The sequence below is a fragment of the Gopherus evgoodei genome, chromosome 3 (assembly GCF_007399415.2).
Source record: "Gopherus evgoodei ecotype Sinaloan lineage chromosome 3, rGopEvg1_v1.p, whole genome shotgun sequence".
Lineage (NCBI taxonomy): Eukaryota > Metazoa > Chordata > Testudines > Testudinidae > Gopherus > Gopherus evgoodei.
This window is the reverse complement of record NC_044324.1, coordinates 162,511,240-162,534,395: the sequence shown is the minus strand read 5'-3', so window position 1 is coordinate 162,534,395 and position 23,156 is coordinate 162,511,240. Positions and strand designations below refer to the sequence as shown.

General features: G+C 42.3%; 1 protein-coding gene across 1 annotated transcript in view; it reads right to left on the bottom strand.

Moving 5' to 3' along the window:
- Positions 1 to 23,156, bottom strand: part of DNAH8 (dynein axonemal heavy chain 8) — a 567,023-nt gene that overhangs the window by 499,431 nt on the left and 44,436 nt on the right. The window contains 2 exon segments of the mRNA XM_030557275.1: positions 1,188 to 1,301; positions 11,603 to 11,779. Of these exon segments, the coding sequence (XP_030413135.1) occupies positions 1,188 to 1,301; positions 11,603 to 11,779 (291 nt within the window).

Genomic DNA, 23,156 nt, shown 5'->3' with positions numbered 1-23,156 from the left:
CATAGACTGACCAGCTTCCATGCCTGCTGTCTGAGGAAGAGGGAAACCAGACACCACAAACTATGAGAAAGAAGACTGGTTAGGGTGCGAGCCTGCAACTTTGGAGACTCAGGCTCAATTCTCTACTCTGCTGAAAACTTCCTGTGTGACCTCAGACAAGCCAGTTTCCAATTTGTACAACGCAGATATTTCCCTATCTCACAGAGGTATTATGAGGTGCTCAAAGATGACAATAATGGAGGCTGTACAAATACCTTAGCTGACGTATCCTCCCAACTGGAAAATAAAGGCAGAGAAGCAAAGCTGTGAATTTCAATAAAATTACTTGGGTGTGAGAGTCTTATTCATTACCAGACTAACTGAGGGGACTGAATCAAACATGATGAATATATATATATTTAGTAGCAGACTTGTGGATCTTCTAGAATCACTTGCTATTTCTTTTTTGTGCATATTAATTGAAATGAGTGTTTCAGACATGAAGGCTGTTTCTTCTTCTAAACACAGACCTGTGTTAGCTGCCTGTAAAGAGTTACTATGATTCACTAATCTGCAAAAGTAGAAAGAAATCTGGAATTCAAAAGGAACAAAAAAGGTACTTTTCAAATTATATTCTTCTGATGATTAAACTGTATGTGCTCACATATGAGTTCTCCTCCCTCTTAAATTATATCATCTTGGACCATTTTCTGCCCCTATCCTGCTACTCTTAGGCAGCCTTGCAACATTTGTTAACAAATTAACATATATTTCATGTATTAGAGAAACTGTGGTTTCTTGGATACAATTGTATTGTTATTGTCGGCACATGCTGAATTTTTAATGAAAGCCACTAAATTTAATTATATGACCTCTGTAGTATACATAAATGTATTTTTTCCTGTTTTAGCTCCTTAAAAAAGTATATACAATTCCAAGAAAGGCAAAATGGACGGTCAAAATTGTTAATAAAATACAAGTTTAAAAAATATAGGAATTTAAACTTAATTTCTATGCAAAAAGGTACAATAATTAATATTTCATTGCATCTAGTCCAATAAAATGATAGTTTAAAAATATCAAGTTACATAAGAATTTAGAAAAATATATCCCACAAAGATTCCTTCTATCCTAAGGTTTACTGTTTTTCTATGCATTCTGTATGACTATTTAAACTGTGTACTGAGAATCACAAAAAGTATACTTACAAGATCATAGTTATAAAGCGGTTGACATACTTTTTCAAGTGTGTATAAATATCTCACATTATCTTTTGATTCATTTGCAGTGTCTGTGATTCTGGCATCCAACTCTCGCCATATCTAGAGGGAAAAATACTATGAAAATTTCATACGTATCAATATATTATTGCCAATATATAGATGTGCAGAATATACACATTTGTAAAAAATGGTTATCTACCTTTCCATAACTGTTGTTCTTCTAGATGTGTTGCACATGTCCATGCCACTGTAGGTGGGTGTGTGCCCTGTGCACAGAAGTTGGAGGTTTTTCCTCTCAGCAGTACCTGTTGGAGTGGCTCGAGTGTCCTCTATTGCCGTGCACTATTGCAAGCTGGTAGAAGAGAGTGGAGCCGCTCCTGTCCTCCTCGGTTCCTTTGTATCAGACAGATTCCGATACAGAGGGCAGGTTGGGTAGGTCATGGAAAGGACATATGCAACATATCTCAAAGAACATATCTCAAAGAACAACAGTTATGGAAAGGTGGGTAATTGTTTTTTCTTCTTCAAGTGATTGCACATCAATTCCACGGTAAATGATTCACAAGCAAACACCCAGGGAGTTGGGTTCAGAGTCTATCTGAACAATTATTGCAAGACACCCCATCTGAAACTGGCATTGTCTCTGGACTGATGGGAATTGGCATAATGAGAAGTGAAAGTGTGGAGTGATGACCAAGTCCCTGCTTTACAAATGTCTAGAACTGGCACTTGTTCCAGAAAAGCTGCAGAAGCTGCCCGAGTTCTAGTAGAATGTGCCAACACTGCAGCTGGCTGGATAGTATTAGCCAATTGGTAGCATAAGCGAATGCGCAAAAAGATCCAGGATGAGACTTTCTGAATGGAAACTGGAGGGCCCCTACCTCTCTCTGCAACTGCTATAACGAGTTGTGTAGAGGATCTGTAGAGATTTAGCATGCTCCAGGCAGAAACTTAAAGCCCTTCTTACATCCAAGAAGTGACGCTTTTCCTCATCTCTAAGTGTATGGGGTTTCAGAAAAAAATGTGGGTACACAGATTGCTTGTTTAACACAAAATTTAAAGACTATTTTTGTAAGAAATGTCAGTTGAAGGCAGATATAAACTTTATCTTTATGAAAAACTCTATATGGGGGTTTCTGACACCAGAACTCTCCACTAACCCACCCTTCTGGCTGAGGTAATTGCCACCAGAAATGTAACCTTCACAGAGGAGAGAACAAGTTGCAAGGGGTTTGAAGGGAGGTACCATCAATTTTGTTAGGACTAAAATCAGATCCCAAGGCGGGATGGTGTCTTGTATTTGAAGGCACAGTTTGGCCATACCCTGTAAGAATCAGGTGATGCTGGAGTTGGAGAAAAGGGATCTATGATCCACTTAGATGTGAAAGGCTGAAATAGCTGCCAGATGTACCCTGATTGAGTTAATAGCCAAACTCTTTTTTAGACCTGGAAGACAGTCCAGTACGAGGTGCAAGGTGCTTACTCTGGAGATGCATCTTTCCTATGAGATCAAATGGAGAAGCACTTCCACTTAGTGAGGTAAGTGTTTCTAGATGAGAGTTTTCTGTTATTCAGAAGCACTTTTTGCACATCCTTCAAGCAGAACTTTTCAAAGGGTGTCAGTCATGAAGCATCCACAGTGTTAGAGACCTTGGAGGTTAGGATGGAGCAGATGCCCATGGTCACAGGAGATTATGTCTGGATCTAATGGGAAAGATAGAAGCTCAGCTGACAAGGTTAGTAGGATTGAGTACAAATGGTGAGGAGCCACACTAGTGCTATAAGGATGTAGCTAGCATGGTTTCATTTTATTTTGAATAAGACTCTGGGCAGTAAAGGAATCAGAGGGAAGGCTTGCAGGAGGTAATTCTTCCAGGATAGGAGAAAAACATCTCTCAGTGAGCCTGGGCTAAGTCCTCCCCAGGAACAGAATTGATGGCATTTTCTTTTTGAAAACAGATCCACCTGGGGAGTCCCCCTCAGCTGGAAGATGGACCTGGCCATGTCTGGTTCTAATGACCACTTGTGTTGATTGGAGAAGAATCTGCTCAGCTGATGCACTAGTATGTTCTGTTTTCCTGGAAGATAAGAAGCTTTGAGATGAATTGAGTGGATTACACAAAAATCTCAGAGATGGATTGCTTCCTGGAAGAGTTGCTCCTCCTTATTGGTTTATGTAAAACATGGTCACTGAATTATGTGTCAGAATTGATCGATTTTTTCCCACTATGTGGGAAAGGAAGGCCAACCAGGCTAGACATAGCGCTTTTAGCTTCCTGACATTTATGTGAGAATCTAGACACCTACATGACCAAAAACCTTGCACCTGTAGGGACCTCATATGAGCTCCCCCACCCAGAGAAGACATATCTGTGACCAGCACGAGGGTTTTCAGGATTTGTCTCAATTTTCTAGGAAACCCAGAGTATAGAATGTGGACAGGACAGTTGATAGGCTACATAGGACTTGAGCCTCAGACCAACTTCTGATACACCAGTCCTCCAAGTATAGAAACTCATGGACACCTAATTTTTGAAGATGGGCTGCCACCACCACTATGCACTTTGTGAATTTCATAGGAGCAGCTGGCAGACTGAAAGAGAGCATCGTGAACTGATAATGGCAACCATTCATCACTTAGGGAAACAGGAAGTAGCTGGAACCGAAGCCTGTTCACCTGAGTCTTACCTAGCAGCTCTGTGTTCTTGGAGTACCAGGGCACAGTACCCAGCCTGTCTTACTCATGAAAGCCTCCCCCGCCTCTGCTTGAACCAAAACCAATCAGAAGAAAGACTTACAAAAAGCTATGAAAAGGCAGTGGGAGACACACGTAAACCCTTGGGATACGGATGACAGAATTAAGGAAACTCCCCTAGCCTCATTTGCATTGATGAAACAAGGAGGCATATTCATTAGTATTCAGAATGGAGAACAGAGATTCCACTTCAAGAACCACATAGAACTCTAGGACCAGAAAAGCAGGGAAGCACAGCATGATGAGGAATCTCTGCTCCAAAAGTTAATGAACCCACACTTGCACACACCCAGCTCAATAGTTATCAGACCAATTCTAGTAATAAATCCTTTATTAGTAACCAAAATAGTGAAGCTCCCTAACTGCATTGTGAGCTACCTCTAAGGAACACCACTCAAAGCCAGGAATGATCAGCTCCCATGTCTACAGCCCTCTGGTAACTTGTCAAATTTTTTGATGCTCTCCCAAAGGGTGAAATCATATCTACTCAGGGGTGTCTGCCAGTTTGCAATCCTGAGTTTCACACTTCCTGAAGAATAAAGCTTGCAACCAAACAGATCCAGCCTAATAGGTTCATAGACTTTAAGGCCAGAAGGGACCATCATGATCATCTAATCACACCTCCTGCACATCGCAGGTCACAGAACTTCACCCAAGTACTCCTGTAATAGACCAATAACTTTTGGTTGAATTACTGAAATCCTCAAACCATGATTTAAAGACTTCAAGTTACAGAGAATCCATCATTTACTCTAGTTTAAGCCAGCAAGTGACCCGTCCCCCATGCTGCAGAGAAAGGCAAAAAAACCCACAATGCCTCTGCCTATGTGACCTGGGGAAAAATTCCTTCCTGATCCCAAATATAGCAACAGTTAGACCTTGAGCATGTCAGCAAGACCCACAAGCCATATACCTGCGAAAGAATTCTCTGTAGTAACTCAGAGCCCCACCCATCTGATGGCTCATCTCCTACCGGTGGAAATATTTGCTACTAGGAGTCACAGATGGGCCACATGAAATCTCATCATACCATCCACTCCATAAACTTATCAAAATCAGTCTTGAAACCAATTAGGGTTTTTTGCCCCTAGTGCTCCCCTTGGGAGGCTATTTCAGAACTTGACTCCTCTGATGGTTAGAAAGACTCATCGAATTTCAAGCCCAAATTTGTTGATGGCCAGTTCATATCCATTTGTTCTTGTACCAACATTGTCCCTTAATTTGAGTAACTTCTCTCTCTCTGGTATTTATCCTACTGATGTACTTACAGAGAGCAATCATGTCTCCCCTCAGCCTTTCTTTTGTTTGGATAAACAAGTCAAGCACCTGAAGTTTCCTCTCAGTTTGAATGCAGTTTGAATTCACCTTTCGTAAACAATGGAGACCAAAACTGCACACAGTATTCCAAATGAGTTTTCAACAGGGTATACCACCTTGTATAATGGTGGTAACACTTCCCTATTCCTAGGATTGTGTTAGCCTTTTTCATGGCTGCATCACATTGGCAGCTCATAGTCATCCTAAGATCAAGCAATTCACCCACGTCTTTCTCCTTCTCTGTCGCTTCCAAATAATAAGTCCCCAGGTTATTGTTGTTAGTCCCTAAATCCATGAGCCTTGCACTTTGAATTATTAAATTTAATCCCACTTCTATCACTTCCATTTTCAAGATCATCCAAATATTCTAATATGCTATTCCGATCCTCCTCCTTATTGGCAAAACCTCCCAACTTTGTGTCATCCACCAATTTTATTAACACACTCCCAATTTTACTCCCAAGGTTCTCTGTGAAAATGTTTATTAAGACTGATCCCAGGACTGATCCCTGAACTCCATTAGTAACCATGCTCCATTCTGACAGTTTACCTTTCAGTGTGACCCCTTGTAGTCTTCCATTTAACCAGTCCCTTATCCACCTTTGCGTTCTCATATTAATCCCCATCTTCTCCAATTTAATAATTCCCCATGTGTAACTGTATCAAATGCTTTACTGAAATCCAGGCAGATTAGATCAACTGCCTTTCCTTTGCCTAAAAAAATCAGTTATCTTCTAAAGGAAAAAGATCAGGTTGGTTGGGCACAATCTACCTTTTGCAAAACAATATTGTGTTTTATCCCAATAACCATTTACCTCTACGTCCTTAACTACTTTCTCTCTCTTTCAAAATTTGTTCCAAGATCTTGCATACAACAGAGGCCAGTAGTTTCCCAGATCATTTTTTCTCTTTTCTTAAAGATAGGTACTATATTAATAATTCTCCAGTCATAGAGTACAACCCCGAATTTAAGGATTCATTAAAAATCCTTGCTTTTGTCCTTGAAATTTAATGTACTAGCTCCTTTAATATTCTTGAATAGAGATTATCCAGGGTCATTTGGTCCCATTAAGCTGTTTGAGTTTGGCTTCCATCACAGATACGTTAATTTCTACTCTCATATCCTTGTTTCCATTAGCCCTCCTGCCACTAATCCTAAACTTCTCATTATCCTTATTAAAAACTGAGGCAAAGTATTCGTTTAGGTATTTGGCCACGCCTGGATTATCTTTGATCTCCAATCCATCCTCAGTGCCTAGCAGTCCCATTTTTTCTTTTCTTATTTTCTTTTCACTTATATGGCTAAAAAACCATTTACTATTGGTTTTAATTTCCTTTACGAGGTCCAACTATGTTTGGCTTTTGGCAGTTCTCACTTTTTCCTTACACTTTCTGACCTCCGAGAGGTAGCTTTCTTTGCTGATCCAACCCATCTTCCATTCCTTATAGACTTTCTGCTTTCTCTTAATAACCTGTTTTAGATGCTTGTTCATCCAGTTTGGTTTGCAACCCTTCCCTATGCATTTTTCCTCTTACTTGAGATGCAGGATCCAGACAGTTTCTGCAACTTGACTTAAAGTAATTCCAAGCCTCCTCATACTCAGATCCTTGAACTCTTCAGTCCAGTCCACTTCCCTAACTAATTCCCTTAAATTATTTAAAGTTTGCCCTTTTGAAATCAAGGACTCTAGATGCAGAACTCTTTTTATTTATTCTTCCGTTTAATTTAAACTGAATTAACTTGTGATCACTTGAACTAATGTTTCCCTCTACAACCAGTTATTCTATGAGGTGCTAACTACTTTTCAATACTAAATCTAAAATGGCATCAACTCTTGTTGGTTCGGTGACTATCTGGTGAAGAAATCTGTCAGCTATCACACCCAGGAATATCTGGGCCCAACTATTTTTAGTAGTACTTGTTCTCCAATCTATATCTGGGAAATTTAAGTCTCCCATAATCACACAATTCCTGGTAGTATTTATTTCATCAAAATATTAAAGAGATCTCTATCTATAGCCAAATTGGATGATAGGGGTCTGTAGCAGACCCCAAACACTATTCTGGTGGAGCCTTTGTTACCTTTCTTCCCCAAAGTGATTTTGGTCCAAACAGATTCCATTTTACCCTTCCATCGCTTCTAATTTCTTTACACTCTACTTCATCATTAATATACAATGCTACTCCTCTACCTTTAGCTTGATTTCTGTCTTTCCTGAACAGCACATACCCTTCAATACTTGTACTTCAGTTATAACTACTATTCCACCACTATTCCCAGTGATGTTATCCCTCTAATATCTGGTTTCATTTCCTACACCAGTAGCTCTAGTTCCTCCATTCTGTTACCCAGGCTCCTTGCAGTAGTATACAGGCATCTGCTTGTTTCTTCTTGGCTTCACCCAGATTCCTTGCCCAATTAGGTACAGCTATTTTACTGCCAGCATCACCTATCTGGCTGTTTGTGTCATTGGTATTGGCACTATTTTTCATCCCTTGATTTCCATTTTCCTACCCTCAGTTGTTCCTTTTTCCATTGCTGTCTCCTCTTTTACTTGATTTTCCTTCCACTCAATGTTAGAATATGGTGCGACAATTACATGAGCATCTCTCACTTGTCTCTCCCAAATTCCTAGTTTAAAAGTTCTTTTAATTAGTTTTTAAAAAATTAAAATATGGAGACATACTTATTTCATAGAACTGGAAGGGACCCTGAAAGGTCATTGAGTCCAGACCCCTGCCTTCACTAGCAGGACCAAGTACTGATTTTCCAATCCTTAAGCACACCCCTCAAGGATTGAACTCACAAGCCTGGGCATAGCAGGCTAATGCTCAAACCACTGAGCTATCCCTCCCCCAACCTGTGTTCTAGAAGTCTATTTCCTTCTCTACTCAGGTGGAGGCCATCACATGAGAACAGTCCTCTGTCCACGAATGCCTCCCAGTGGTCAAACATTCCAAAGCCCTCCTTATAGCACCATTGACTGAGCCATCTGTTGATCATCATAATCATATCTCACTTTCACTCTCCTCCTCTAGGGACAGGTAGAATTCCATTGAAGATCAATAGAGCCTCCATTTCTTTAAGCATCTTCATCAGCCAGGAATAGTCTCCCTTGATGCATTCCAGCAAGAATATAGCACTATCACTTGTTCCCACGTGAAGGACAATCAGTGGATTCTTTCTTGCCTCTGCTAGAGATCCTCTTCAGCCTCAGGTCCACATCCTGCATCTTAGCTCCTGGCAGACAATACATCCTCCTGTAGTTCTCTGGATTGGCTATGGTGACAGGCATGTCTGTTCTTCTTATTAGGGAGTTCCCAATGATGTAGACCTGCCCCTTGCTGTTGCTGGTACAATTCTCTACCCTTTGTCCTTCTGTTCTTTCTGGATGTAAGTCCTCTTGTCTTTTGTTTTCACTTGCAATCTTCTGCAAGTTATCCTCTAACTTCCTGGGGTTCTAAACTCTGGCTACCTCATTTACTCTTCGCCTCTTCCTGCAGGACTAGCTGCTCTTCTACCTTGTCCTCCCACATTCTGTTACTGCCTGCTGAGTCCCTTCATTTTCCAACTCAGCAAACCTGTTCCTCTGCTCTATTTCTCCTTCACTAGCTGGTCCTTTCCTCTGTCGTCTTCTTGTAGTCACATGCTTCCACTGGCCACTTTCCTCATCCAGAAGTCTACCTTCACAGTTCTTCAGTCCAGGGTGCATCTGCAAGATTTGAGTTTTCCCTTCAGCCTTCTCTCTCCTTCCCTCCATTATGCATTCAAATCCCCTTCAAAACTCAACCATCATTTCTACTTGCATCTCCAAACCTCGGACCATCTCTTCCATCAGATCTATCAGGCAGCACTTCATATAAAGCATCTGTCAGATACCCACTCTAGGATAATGTACATCCTGCCATTTTCACAACCAGCCATCTTCATTGTTTCTTCCATTTCTTGGGTCACTACCACTGCTGCCTCTGTAGCCATCACAGCCTTCCCTCCTAAGCTCCCATTAAGGAAAAACAAACCACACATACACAAAACAAAAACAGAATACCACATACTGCCCCCTCCGCCCCCAACTCCTCTTACAAATTCCCACTCAAACTCCACTGTTTTCAGGTCTGTTTGCTGGCATCTGTGCCTCCTCCCTGAGTCTTTGCTTTTTGGTATGGAAGCTTGTTGTCCCTGTCTTTCCTGCTCATTGGCAGCTGCCATCACAAAAGAAACTGAAGGGGAAGAAGTAAGAATAGAAATATTCATAACTTTTAGAAGAGACAAAGTACTTCCTATTGGCTCATTTTGCTGTGGGCTACAGGGAGGAAGATGTCTGTCAAAAATTCTTGACTAGTTCCATGATGGCTTCACTAGTTGATAGAGCCTCTCCAGCCAGGATTGCCAACAACAGGATGTCTACCAACTTGTGAGAGCTCTCAGACAACTCTTCTGCCTGAAATTCAAGTACAGAGGCCATTTTTCTAAAAACCTCAGTGGGCTCTGTAGTCCTCCAGTGAGTAACTTCATGGCTCTATAGCCTCATCTGGTGATGAAGACAAGGATATTCAATTGATATCTGAGGTGGTGGCTGAGGCTGCCCAAGTGAGTTCTGGCTGCTCGGTACTAGTCTTGGTACTGGGTACCAGAGAAGGGTGATCTTGATGCCTGGAACTGGTCTCAGCACCAGATACTGGGGAATGGTTCTCTTGTTGCTGGTGTCTCTGGTTCACTCTCCATGACTGCATCCAAGAAGGTTGAAAGGAGGACCTGGCTGGAGGAGGAAATGCCCCAATGGTCACCAAAATGGCCACTGACGGTAAGCTGATGGCCACTGCTGGAGTTGCTGCACAGCCCATGCTCCCAACAAATCTGATGGGGGGATGTGCCATCTCCCAGACATAATAGAGAGGACCTCACCTCTAGGTCCGAGGAGGAGGATGCCTCTGACAGAGGAGGGGCCAATCCCAATGGAACTGGTGAGAGATAGCGCAAGCCCAGGGATGGCAGTAGCAGGGAAATCACAGGAGGCTTCCCTATGGATAACATAGGCCTCTGCGGAGGTTTGGATGGCAGTGCTGCAGGATCTCAGAGTGGCGAGGTATGAGCACCAAATGCAGGCTTTCCACTGCCAGTGATACCAGTACCAAGAGGCTAAGCAAATCTTTTGCAGTTGCACATGCCTCTGATGTTGGTGGGACTGGCACTGTCTCTTGGCTCTACAAATGTCCTTCGGGGGACAGACTCAACAGACCTGGAACGAGCTCCAGAGGCTGCAATCCCACCTTGAGAGATGATGAGTGTTCTAGGGATGGCCTCTCTCCCAGCTTTCTGGAGTCTCTGCCTCTGTCTTACTTCGATACTGAAGTGGAACCTGAGGAAGGTCTGAGTCTTTTCTTCAGTGTCAGGCAATGAGACCAAAGAGCCAGAGATATCACCGGCGATGCACCCCGTAAAAAAGTAGATGATGTTGGTGTGCTTTCCCCATGTGATGACGCCAGTGGGGATCAAAGTACTGCTTCCAAACACTTAAGTCTCGCCACCCTATCTTTTTCTGATCGAGGCTTGAAACCTTTACAAATGTGACATTTGTCATTGATGTGAGATTCTCTGAAACATTTCAGGCAGCTTGGATGCAGATTGTTGACCAGCAAAGGCGTTGTGCAGGTTTGGCAGGACTTTAACCCCAGGAAGTGAGGCATTATTCTGGTATTGGTCTCAATACCAAAAGAGAAAAAAGGTCAAAAGAGACCAAAAATGGACATCCAGCCCTAAAACTATATGAAATTGACTAAAACTAACCATAACTACTAACTTACAAATATATACAAAGAAGAATGAGGGAAGTGCTTGACTTAAGTCTGGAATTGTTCCAACAACCGTTACTGGCAGTAGGAAGGAACTGAGGGGGAGGAAGGCAGCTCCGCTCTCTTATACCAGCATACAGTGGCACGCGGCAAAAGCAGGCACTCAAGCCATCCCCATGGGTACCTTTGAGGGGGGAATCTCTGACATCTGTGCATAGGGAGCACACATGCCTACAGTAGATTTGACATATGCAATCACTCAAACTTGATGATATTCAGAAAAAAACAATTTCAAGGCAGGTCCTGAAATTATTTTGAGTTAGCTTCAGTAATTGTACTTTATTTCTACATCCTCTAATATCCCATGCTATTTCTCTCCATATACTATGTACTGTACCTCCTCCCCTATATTTTCCTCTTTCTTCGCCCACTTCTCCTCACAAAGACCCTCTCAATACCATAAAGTAAAATAAATATTGCAAGTCTAGCTTAAAGCAGTCAAAGGAGTTTTTAAAAGAACAAAATAAGAATTACCTTTAACAGTTTGGAATGTCCAACATTTAGAACATTTATGACAGCTTTGCAACTTGGTCCTTTGATCTGCTCAATAATAAAATTGAATTTAGCAGACATACGTTTCCAGTGTTCTAGTTCAGTTAATGGCCCTGAATCATCAGCTTCTTTTCTCATCTGCTCACTCTCAATAAGAACCTGCAATCAATAAAATAACTTTAAATATAAAACAAAGTTTGTATTACTAGTTTAGATATTTCTTACTCTATGTAAACAAATGTTGCTAATCCTACAGTAACTATGTTTTTTCAAGATGTATTGTCCCCACAGATTCCACTCTTGATGTGTATGCACCCCATGAACATGAGACTGGATTGTTTGGAATGGCAGCTTCCACTGGAGGTACATGTACACCCTTTGCACCCTTCTGCTTCCCATAGTAGAAGGTATAAAGGGCAGGGAAGGTCATAACCCATGCTTAGTTCCTTTGCTAATTAGAATCCTTCAGAAGGAGTACTTAAATCAGCCAGGGCAGAGAGCTGGACATAGAATCATAGAAATATAGTGCTGGAAGAGACCTTGAGAGGTCCTCAAATCCAGTTGCCGGCACTGAGGCAGGACCAAGCATACCTAGACTATCCCTGACAAGTGTTTATCTAACCTGTTCTTAAAAGCCTCTACTGATGGGTGTTCCAGAAGTCCCTTGAAAACCTCTGCTTGATTACAGTGCTTGCTTATTCTTATAATTGTAAATTTTTCTAACACATAATCAAAATCTCTCTTGATGCAGAGTAAACCCATTATTTCTTGTTCTACCTTCTGTGGACATGAAGAATAATTGATCACTATCATCTTTTATAACAGTATTCAACATATTTGAAGGCTGTTATCAGGTCCCTTCTCAGTCTTCTTTTCTCAAGATTAAACAGGCCCAGGTTTTTTAACCTTTTCTCATAGGTAGGCTTGGTAGGCTTCAATTTAAATCAACAGATGTTGGTAAACTTCTATTTCAGCTGAAACACTGAAATCGATGAAAAAACAGCCATAGGTAATAGTAGGCACAAGTGCAGCCTCCCCTTATACTTGTACTTGCAGGGATCAGGCAGGTGTCACTGGCCCTGTGGCAGCTCAGAGAGCCCTCTGCAGCACTGTTGTCAAGGGAAGGAGAGAGTGAGAGGGCTTCTTGGTCTGCCACAGATCTGATGACACTGGATCCCTGCAGGAGCAAGATGAAATGGAAGGCTGAACAGTGTTATAATGTTCAGCCAGTAGATAGCATTGAGTGTAACATATCTTATTTACGCTAACTTCAGCCACACCTGCACTACATTAAAGGATCTTATAGTGGACATATCTCTGTTGTATGACCTTAGGAAAGAAGCTCTGTAGCCAGTCCATATCTGGTATAAAAGCCTGACATGCAGCACTGTGTACAAGGTCTACATGACATGCTGTAAGAAGTAATGTAGTGCAAGAGGAGAACAGAAACAGAAGGAACAAATCAACACAGATTGCAGACAGAAGGAAAGAAAAGCAACAAAGTTTGTATGATCTCATCATACAAAGTTTGTATGATCTCATCATCATTTTTTAAGGATTCCTAACTTCCTGTTTGCTTTTTTGACTGCCGCTGCACACTGCGTGGACATCTTCAGAGAACTATCTATGATGACTCCAAGATCTCTTTCCTGATTAGTTGTAGCTAAATTAGTCCCCATCATCTTGTATATAGTTGGGGTTATTTTTTCCAATGTGCATTACTTTACATTTATCTACATTAAATTTCATTTGCCATTGTGTTGCTCAATCACTTAGTTTTGTAAGATGTTTTTGAAGTTCTTCACAGTCTGCTTTGGTCTTAACTATCTTGAGGAGTATCATCTGCAAACTTTGCCTCCTCACTGTTTACCCCTTTCTCCAGATCATTTATGAATAAGTTGAATAGGATTGGTCCGAGGACTGACTCTTTGGGAACACCACTAGTTATCCCTCTCCATTCTGAGAATTTACCATTAATTCCTACCCTTTGTTTCCTGTCTTTTAACCAGTTCTCAATCCATGAAAGGATCTTCCCTTTTATCCCATGACAGCTTAATTTATGTAAGAGCCTTTGGTGATGGGCCTTGTCAAAGGCTTTCTGGAAATCTAAGTACACTATGTCCACTGGATCCCCCTTGTCCACATGTTTGTTGACCCCTTCGAAGAACTCTAATAGATTAGTAAGACATAATTTCCCTTCACAGAAACCATGTTGACTTTTGCCCAACACTTTATGTTCTTCTATGTCTCTGACAATTCTATTCTTTACTATTGTTTCAACTAATTTGCCTGGTACTGACGTTAGACTTACCAGTCTGTAATTGCCGGGATCACCTCTAGAGCCTTTTTTAAATATTGGTATTACATTAGCTATCTTCCAGTCATGGGTACAGAAGCTGATTTTCAGGACAGGTTACAAACCATAGTTAATAGTTCCACAGTTTCACATTTGAGATCTTTCAGAACTCTTGGGTGAATGCCATCTGGTCCCAGTGACTTATTACTGTTAAGTTTATCAATTAATTCCAAAACCTCCTCTAGTGACATTTCAATCTGTGATAATTCCTCAGATTTGTCACCTACAAAGGATGGCTCAGGTTTGGGAATCTCCCTAACATCCACAGCAGTGAAGACCGAAGCAAAGAATTTTTTAGTTTCTCTGCAATGACTTTATTGTCTTTAAGTGCTCCTTTTGTATCTCGATAGTCCAGGGGCCCCACTGGTTGTTTAGAAGGCTTCTTGCTTCTAATGTACTTAAAAAACATTTTGTTATTACCTTTTGAGTTTTTGGCTAACTGTTTTTCAAACTCCTTTTTGGCTTTTCTTATTACATTTTTACACTTAATTTGGCAGAGTTTATACTCCTTTCTATTTACCACACTAGGATCTGACTTCCACTTTTTAAAAGATGCCTTTTTACTGCTTCCTTTACATGGTTGTTAAGCCACAGTGGTTGTTAAGAAATGGAATACTCCACCTCTTCCTGCTTGCTAGAAATGGGTTGTGTGGTCCTTGGTAGTGAAGGACAGCGGTGTAGTGTCTCCAGGGAAGAGGTATGAGCCATGGGGAGCTTGGTACAAAGGAGCAGTGACTCTGGAGTGTCAGGAACAATCTGGTCTCTTGGGTACAGAAACTCCTATGCTACCAGTAGGGGCATCATTGGTACCAGTGACTGTGCAGAGATTGAGGATATCGCTGGTGCCAAGAATGAAGTGCATTCTCTTGAGTGAACTGTAGATGGTGCCAAGGGTTGCATCAGTGCTGAGGGCTTGGTTGGTGCTGATGACTTGCCTGGTGCCGAGGGCTTGGCCAGTGCCAAGGATTTGGTCAGTGCTGATTATTTGGTCAGTACCAACGCACTCAAAGTCATTTTAGTTGAGGCAGTCAGTACTGATTTCAAAATCTTTGAACTGTTCTTCTTGATCCCAAGTGACAGTGTTCCTAAATGTAGTCCTGCATGTTTAGGGTCCTTGGACCTCTCGCTAGTGCTGGTAGCAGAGATGCCTGGGTGGTTGTAGGAGCTAAGTCTCACCCTGGAAGATATCAAGGCTATCGACCTCACAAAGGATGCCTTTCTTTGAGGCACCTCCCTGATGGGTGAGCTTGGGGCCCCTTTCTTCTCATCTGGGTGGGAGAACCTAGATTTTCTGTTAGTGGTGTGCGGTATGTGGGAGGTCAACCAATGACTGTGCTAATGATGGACTACCACAGAGGAGAGGTATTGAGACCAGGGTCTGAGGCAGGTTGTAGTGAACTCTCCATTTATAAAAATTTTAGTCTCAGTTCTGGACCACGCTTTCAATTTGAGGCAGTAGGTGTACTTTTGTGATACATGCACCTCACCCAAGCAATATACACACTATGAGTGACTATCTGTTGCTTACAAGGATGCCCTCACAACATGAGAAGTACCTCTTAAACCCAGAGGATATGAGCATAGCCCCCAAGAAGGGAGAATTTTTTGGTAGGGAAGGGCATAGAAAAAAGGAAACCTATGCTAATCTAAAAAGTAATGGAGAGGAAAGAGCAAAGAGGAAAAAAAATTAAGGGGGAATAAGAAAAATAAAGGAAACAGCTAATAACTACCAAGTTACAATGGAAACATTACTATTACTAAAGGTACTATAGAGGTATGAAGGGCTCTTCTCAGGATTTCGTCCCAGACCACGGGTGGTTGAGAAGGAACTGAAAGAGGTTGGACTGCACAGTGCTATAGAGATACCGCTCATGGCATGAGATGGGCAGGAGCACATGGGGCGGAGCGCATTGCTACCAAAAATCTCTGATCCCAGGCAGAGGGATGCTATCACATCTACAGTGGAGCACGCATAAGGACACTACTTGAAGAACTTCTCCACCTCATGCTGTTAAATCCATTTTGAAAATCAGGTGAAGGTCCTGCAAGTTGCTGGTGGGCATTTCGGCAGCAATCTCTGAACTGCCAAATGCATCTCTTGGAGGGGGATGCTGACATGTCAGCTGTGACACAGTTGAAACTGCTCATACCTGTTGTGTTAGCTGTAGATTCCCCCTATATAAACCAGTGCTTCTAGAGCAGAGTTACAAGCACAGATTGATGCAATCTCATTATCATCCAGACCTGGTACGACCAACAGTGGGTACAGAACTTTCACATTAAGAAGCAGATGTTCCTGGAGGTTTGTGAAAAGTTTACGTCAACCATCCTGCACCAAGACACCCACCTTCATGAGAGAGTCCATGCTGGTCCAGAAGCAGGTCACTATAGCCATCTAGAAGCTGGCTACCTCAGATTGCTACATGTCTGTGGCTAACCAGTTTGAAGTTAGCAAATCAACTGTGGGGATTGTTGTGGCAGAGCTTTGTGAGTTGATCAGGATTATAACATATCCAAAGGTGGGGGCTTCACAAATGGTTCTGAAATAATTGCTGGTTTTGAGAGAATGGGCTTCCCAAACAGCACCAGAGCCACTAATGAGACTAACGTGCCTATAGTTTGGCCTCTGCAAGATGCGCGTGAGTATATAAACCACAAAGGGTTCTACTCCATTGTTAAGCAAGCCCTGGTCAACCACAGAGCAGAATTGTGGACACTAACATGAGATGCACTGGCAGGGTGCTCTATAGATCAGGGCTTTATGTTTAAGGACAAGCTAGGACATTATTTCCACTGAATGGCATTGTTATAAATGGAGTTACTGTCCCCACTGTTATTCTAAGGCACCCTGCTTAACTCCTGTTGCCATGACTTATGAAACTGTAGAAGAGCTGGCAAAGATGTTCAATTATACACTTAGTAGCTGTAGGATGGTGGTGAAATGTGCATTTGGCAGATTGAAATCACATAGGTGCTGCCTTCAAAACCATCTGGTTGCCAGTGTTGCCACTGCAGTCTGCACAATGTCTATGAGGACAAGGGGGAATCTTTTCATCAGAAATGGACCCAGAACACTGCTGGATTTCTGAACTGGTACACACAGCCAGATAGTGCACCTCTCATGACTGGTGCTAGATCCACAAGCACAACAAAAATCAGGGATGTTTTGTGCTCCCACATAATGGATTTGCATGGTCCAATGCATGAGGGGGAATGAAATGGTATCTGAGGTTGTGCTGCGGATGGGTGTATGGCAGCTATGGGATTTTTTTTTCAATGTATTAGTATTACGTATTATGAATTTTATAAACACTTCCATGAAATGTATAGAGATATGTATTTTATCAACACTGGCAATGTATTGCAACTCAAAGTTTATAGATTGCTGTGATCAAACTTTGTAAATTTTTATTATGAAATTTATTGAGAATGTACATGTGATGTCACTCATTACAATCTGTGCCACTTTTAAGTTACACATAATAAAACTTGCTATTATAGCTTTGTGTGCATTATTTTATATAGATATTTACATATCACTGTAAGAACCAGAAAGGCAGATTGGCTATTAACAACACATACTAACAACAAGCAAATGGTGCCAAAACAGTGAAAGGTGCATGTTCTGAAATGACATGTCCAGCTATTCCTGGGTCTCCCCTGCCCCCTGTTCTCCTTGGCATTTCTTGTGAGTTCTGCACGTGTGGACTGCAACTGGACTGGATGAATTCACAAGGTATATTTCTCTGTTCTATGTGCTACTGTGTTCATTGCCTGGTCCAGCACCCCCTGAATTGAGGAAAGGCCACATAGTCTGCAGGACACAATAGCATTGAAGGGACTCAAAGTGTGGGGCTGTAGCTGAAGGTGGGGCCTGAAGTCTGATAGTTGTGAGCACAAGTAACTGTTCAAAGAGCTCCTTCTGCTGCGCTTTCTTCCTAAACCTGCAGTCATGCTCCATGATTCTCTCCACGAATCTCATGCTGTGCAGTTTCCGTCTCTCTTTCCACCCTCCTTGCATCCTTATCTTTTTGATACTCCATTTGGTCCTTCTGGAATTCAGTATGCTGATTTATTTTATCTAGAATCTCTCCCATCCATTCATCTCAGACTCACTCTCGCTCCATGCCTGCAGTAGGTGGTCCACTCCTCCAGGCTCCCTGTGTTTGTGTGTTTAGTGCCATGTGTTTGCCCTGCCGAGGTGGAAGAGCCTTGAAAGGAAAAATATCATGATAAAAAATTACATTTCCACTCTATAAAATACTGCTTTAATTCTAAGTCAAAAGATGATACTTTTTATCAATGAGCTTTGTTTCATTCATACAAAAAACATTGGCCATTTTAGACATCCTCTGTAGCAGCACTGAAAACCATCACACGCCATGGTAAGACAGAGCTATAAAATTTAGTTGAAATCTACATTTTTACATCCCGTTCATTTATTCTAGGGAGGAGGATGACTTGTAAGTGATCTAGTCACTAGTTATGATTTTTCAATCTTTCAGGCAGGGCAAACTCTAGAGAATACTATCATTCTGGGGGTCCCTAAGTGGAAGAATGAACTACTGCTCCAGCCAGTGAAAGACAGCCATCCACGTATGGTATGGAGATATTTAGGTGTCTAGTGACAGCCAATCTCATCTTGGAAGGGAGGGGGCTTATGAGTTACAGGGGTGGCTTAATAAACAATGGATGAAAATTTGTGGTAAAAATCAACAAGATGCTGATTCAGCATGGAGACACAGTACAGCCTCCTTACAAGCATCTTGTGTCCAGGCAAAAACGTGACTGGTTGGCATGGGGACTCCTAACACAGACAGACAGCAACCCTCCTCGTAATTTGGACCCATATTTTAAAGTCAGCTATGGACCAAATATACACAGTATGGTTTTGTTTGGACTCATAACACCCAAGGTTTTTTTGGAACTCAGTTTCAAGGCAGTCCAGGACAATGCAGATGTGGCTGATTTATAAGGTGTGCTGTAGCACATGGGTGAGGTATGTGAGGCTATTAATTGTGGCGCCTAACCCATACTTAATCCGCGAGTGTTGCTGAAGTCTGGCCTGACCTGAGCAATTAAAACGTGGAAGGAGGCCTCATTGCTTGGAAGACAGATTTAGGCAAACAGATCACTAGGCTGAAATAAATAGGTCAGTAGGCTAAAAAGACAGAATGTCTGAGCCAGCTAAGATAACAGGGTGAACATCCAGCGAACCATTTACTAACAGTGGACAAGATAAATTAGGAATGTATTCACAAGGAAAAGAATAAGTCAAGTGTGGACAATGCCTGCACACAGCATGCTGTACAGGAACTGGTTGCTGCAAAGTAATCAAGACAATCCATAAACATATGATACAGTGTACAGTAAATACAATGTAATGTATAAAAGGAAGAGGTTTTCTATGTAATATTGAATGTGTGGCACATCTTACACCCACCCACGTTTGGGTCTGATCAACTGAGCATAGCTTTGCAGTATGTCAAATAAAGGAACCTGAGTGACGAAATCTGGAGTCTTGAGTTTTTGGGATCCCAGAGAACTGGATGAAGTGTTCTCCAAGAAATGGACAAAGTTTCTGGATAAGACAAGTGGAAATATCTCGGAAGGAATCCCAACAGTGAGGAACTAGTAAAAATGTTATGATAACTGCTTAACCTTTTCCTTTCTGTGTTGTCCATTTTGACTCCTACATGGAGTCAGAGGGAAGGAGGGTACTAGTAAATGTCATAGGTTTTACACTGACCAGAAGCACACAGAAACCACGGCTTGTATTAATACTTCATAGGGTCATAAGCCATAAATCATTCCCATTCATACATTAATAAAAACAAACATGGTGGCAGAAACTTACCAGGCTCTTACTCTGATGCCTGTTCTGAAGTTACCTGCTTCCCAGCTGTAGCTGTTGCAGCAGCATAGCTTCAACTGTTAGCAGCAGCAGCATCAGGGTCACTTCTTGCCCTTCCTCCAATGATTAGCTCTTCTCCAGCAATGCCTGTGATCAAGGGCAGGGGGGCTATAAGAGTGCCATCTCTGTTCAGCAGATTGTCATGCAACACTGTGGGCTCAGTGCTCACCACAGTTCCCAGAACTCAGCTGAATTCCTCGTAAAAGAGATAGGAAGACAAGGAGTTCTCAGAGGCGCCATTAGTATCCTTAACTTTGCAGCAGTCTACATTCAGCTGCTTCATTCACTTTCTGCATTGTTCTGCTGTTCAGTTGATCCTCAACATCTCCAGATACTTGGATATAGCTTTGAAGATGTGATCCTTTCTTATGTTCTTGCTGACATCAAATGTCTTGCTCACCTTCCACCAGAGGTTAACCAGAAACCAGCTGTGTCCCTCTGGCCACCTAGCAGCATGCTTCATGCTTCATCTTTGTGCTGGTCATAGCTAATATAAGTTAAAGTTGACTGTGTTTCCAATTGAGCAGTCCATGTGGAAATGAGGAATTAAACACCAAGCAGCTATATTTGAATTAGGAAGTTGCTTCCAGTTCCTGGGAAGCAAGTGAGAAGTTTTGGGATGGAATGGCTGGAAAGCACACCCAAGGAGATTATGGGATAGCGATGACAGACTCTTCAGACCTGAATCTGCCGACCCAGACTTGAGCTGCATCCATGCTGCAAAATACCTAGGCTTTGACCCACATCAGAGAAGGACTTGGTCTCTAACCAATCCCCCAGCAGGGTCCAAGGACCCAAGTACAGAGGGGTTACTGGCCCAAGTCAGGCTGATTCAGGGTGACCAGATAGCAAGTGTGAAAAACTGGGAAGCTTTTTTTTTCGGGGGAGGGGGGCGGGGTATAGCTGCCTATGTACGATAAGACCCCTAATATTGGGACAGTCCTGATAACATCAGAACATTTGGTCATTCTAGACTGATTTCTGTGTGGATGGAAAGGGGGCGAATGCTTAAACTTGGACCGGGCTTAGTGTGCTGTGTAAACATAGCCACAAATTTTGCTGCTACGTGCTTGTACTAATCTCTTGTACTCCTCCTTGGCAATTGGTCTGTTTCCACTTTTTGTAGGATTCCTTCTTGATTTTCAGGTGATTAAAGAGCTCCTTGTACAGCCATATTGGCCTCTTACTATTCTCACTCTCTTTCCTTCACATCAGGCTACTACGCCTTTAATATTGTCTCTTTGAGAAATTGTCAGGACTCTTGAACTCCTTTTCCCTATATTTTCTTAACATAGACCAATGTTGGCAAGGCTGTAAGAAAATTCATCAACTCTAAAATAGCTGCCCTCCTGGCTACCCCCACTACCTTCTGAAACAAGAAGTTGTCCTGAATACATTCCAAGAACTTATTGGACATTTTGCGTTTTGCCTTATTATTTTTACTACAGATGCCTGGGTAGTTACAGTCCCTTAAAACACAGGTCTCATGTTTTAGACATTTCTGTTCCTTTTCCTACAAATGCCTCCTCCTCTTGATTTGTTGATCAATAATAGACCCCTACCATGACATTGCCATGTTTTCCCCCCTTTTATCTTCACCCAGATTTTTAACTGGTCTGCCTCCCACCCCCTTCAGGACCTAAGAACAAGTGTATGTATTATTGATGTATAATGCAATATCACCTCTTTTTTCGCTATCTGTCCTTCTTGAAAAAGCTATACTTCTCTATACCAATATTCAAGTCATGAGATTTAATCCACCAAGTCTCAGCAATACCAGTTAAGTCATAATTTAGCTTGTCTACCTATACTTCAAGTTCTCCATCTCTATTCCCCATACTCCTTGCATTTGCGTACAGACGTCTAAGTTGTTAATAGATTCCCAAACTGTTTCCCTCTTGTTGTTCCCATGATTATCATAATTTTCCATTCCCCCTCAAACATCTAGCCCTCTGTTAAGCTCTCCTTTTTATACCTACTTGTAGACTTTTGTCATCTGCCCCTCTGAACCTAGTTTAAAACCCTCCTTACCAGGTTGGCTTGTCAGTGTGAGAAGAGGCTCTTCCCCTTCTTGGTCAAGTGGACCCCATCTCTTCCTAGCAGTCCTCCTTCCTGGAACAGCATCCCATAAGAAAATGGCCATATTGGGTCAGACCAATGGTCCATCTAACCCAGAATCCTGTATTCCAACAGTGGCCAATGCCAGATGTTTCAAAGGGGAATGAACAGACCAGGCCAATGATCAAATGATGATTCTTGTTCCTGAAACAGCATCCCTATGATTCAGGAATCCAAAGCCATAACATCAACCCCATCTGCATAACCATGCATTCATCTCCAGGATCTGTGTTCCCCTGCCTGGGCCCTTATCTTCAACCAGGATGATGGACAAGAACACTACCTGCACTCCTAACTCCTTCACCCTTGTTCACCCAGACCCCTTTAATCACTGCTGATCTGCTCAGGGTCACACCTAGCAGCATCACTAATACCCACATGAATGAGCAGCATGGGGTAATGGTCAGAGGAGGGATGAACTTCAGCAATCTTTCTATGATGTCTCAGATATGTGCTCCAGGCAGGCAGCACACCTCCCGAAACATCAGGTCAGGTTGGCAGATGGATGCCTCTGTCCCCTTTAGAAGGGACTCCCCAGCAACCACCACCTTACATCTCCTCTTGGGTGTGATATATTGCAAAAGTGCCAGTGAAGGAGAATTGTGTCCTCCCCAATGTCTCTGCTGGTGCCCAGATGTGTAGTACAGAATCCTCACTCCAGTCCCAGTACTTGGTGGTGTGTTTGGGGTCAAAATGCTTGATACCATGGCAGTCAGTGCCAAGAACATGGGGCATCTTTCTGTGCTGGTCGCAACATGGTTCTTATGCTTAGAGGAGCCAGTCGGTGCTGACTTTGGTTTGGATACTAAGGACCTGGTATGGGAATCAACCTTAAGACTTCTCAATGCCGAAGTGTCATGGTATAACCCCCACTCTGAACCTTAGCGTCCAAAAGATGGGGTATCAGCATGAATTCCCCTAAGCTTAATTACCAGCTTAGATCTTGTAGTGATGCCACCAACCAGGACTTGCAGTGCCTGGTACACTCTGGTCCCCCCAAAACCTTCCCAGAGGACCCCAAGACCCAGACTCCCTGGATCTTACACAAGGAAAGTAAACCCTTTCCCTCACTGTTGCCTCTTCCAGGCTTTCCCTCCCTGGGTTACCCTGGAAGATCATTGTGATTCAAACTCCTTGAATCTTAAAAC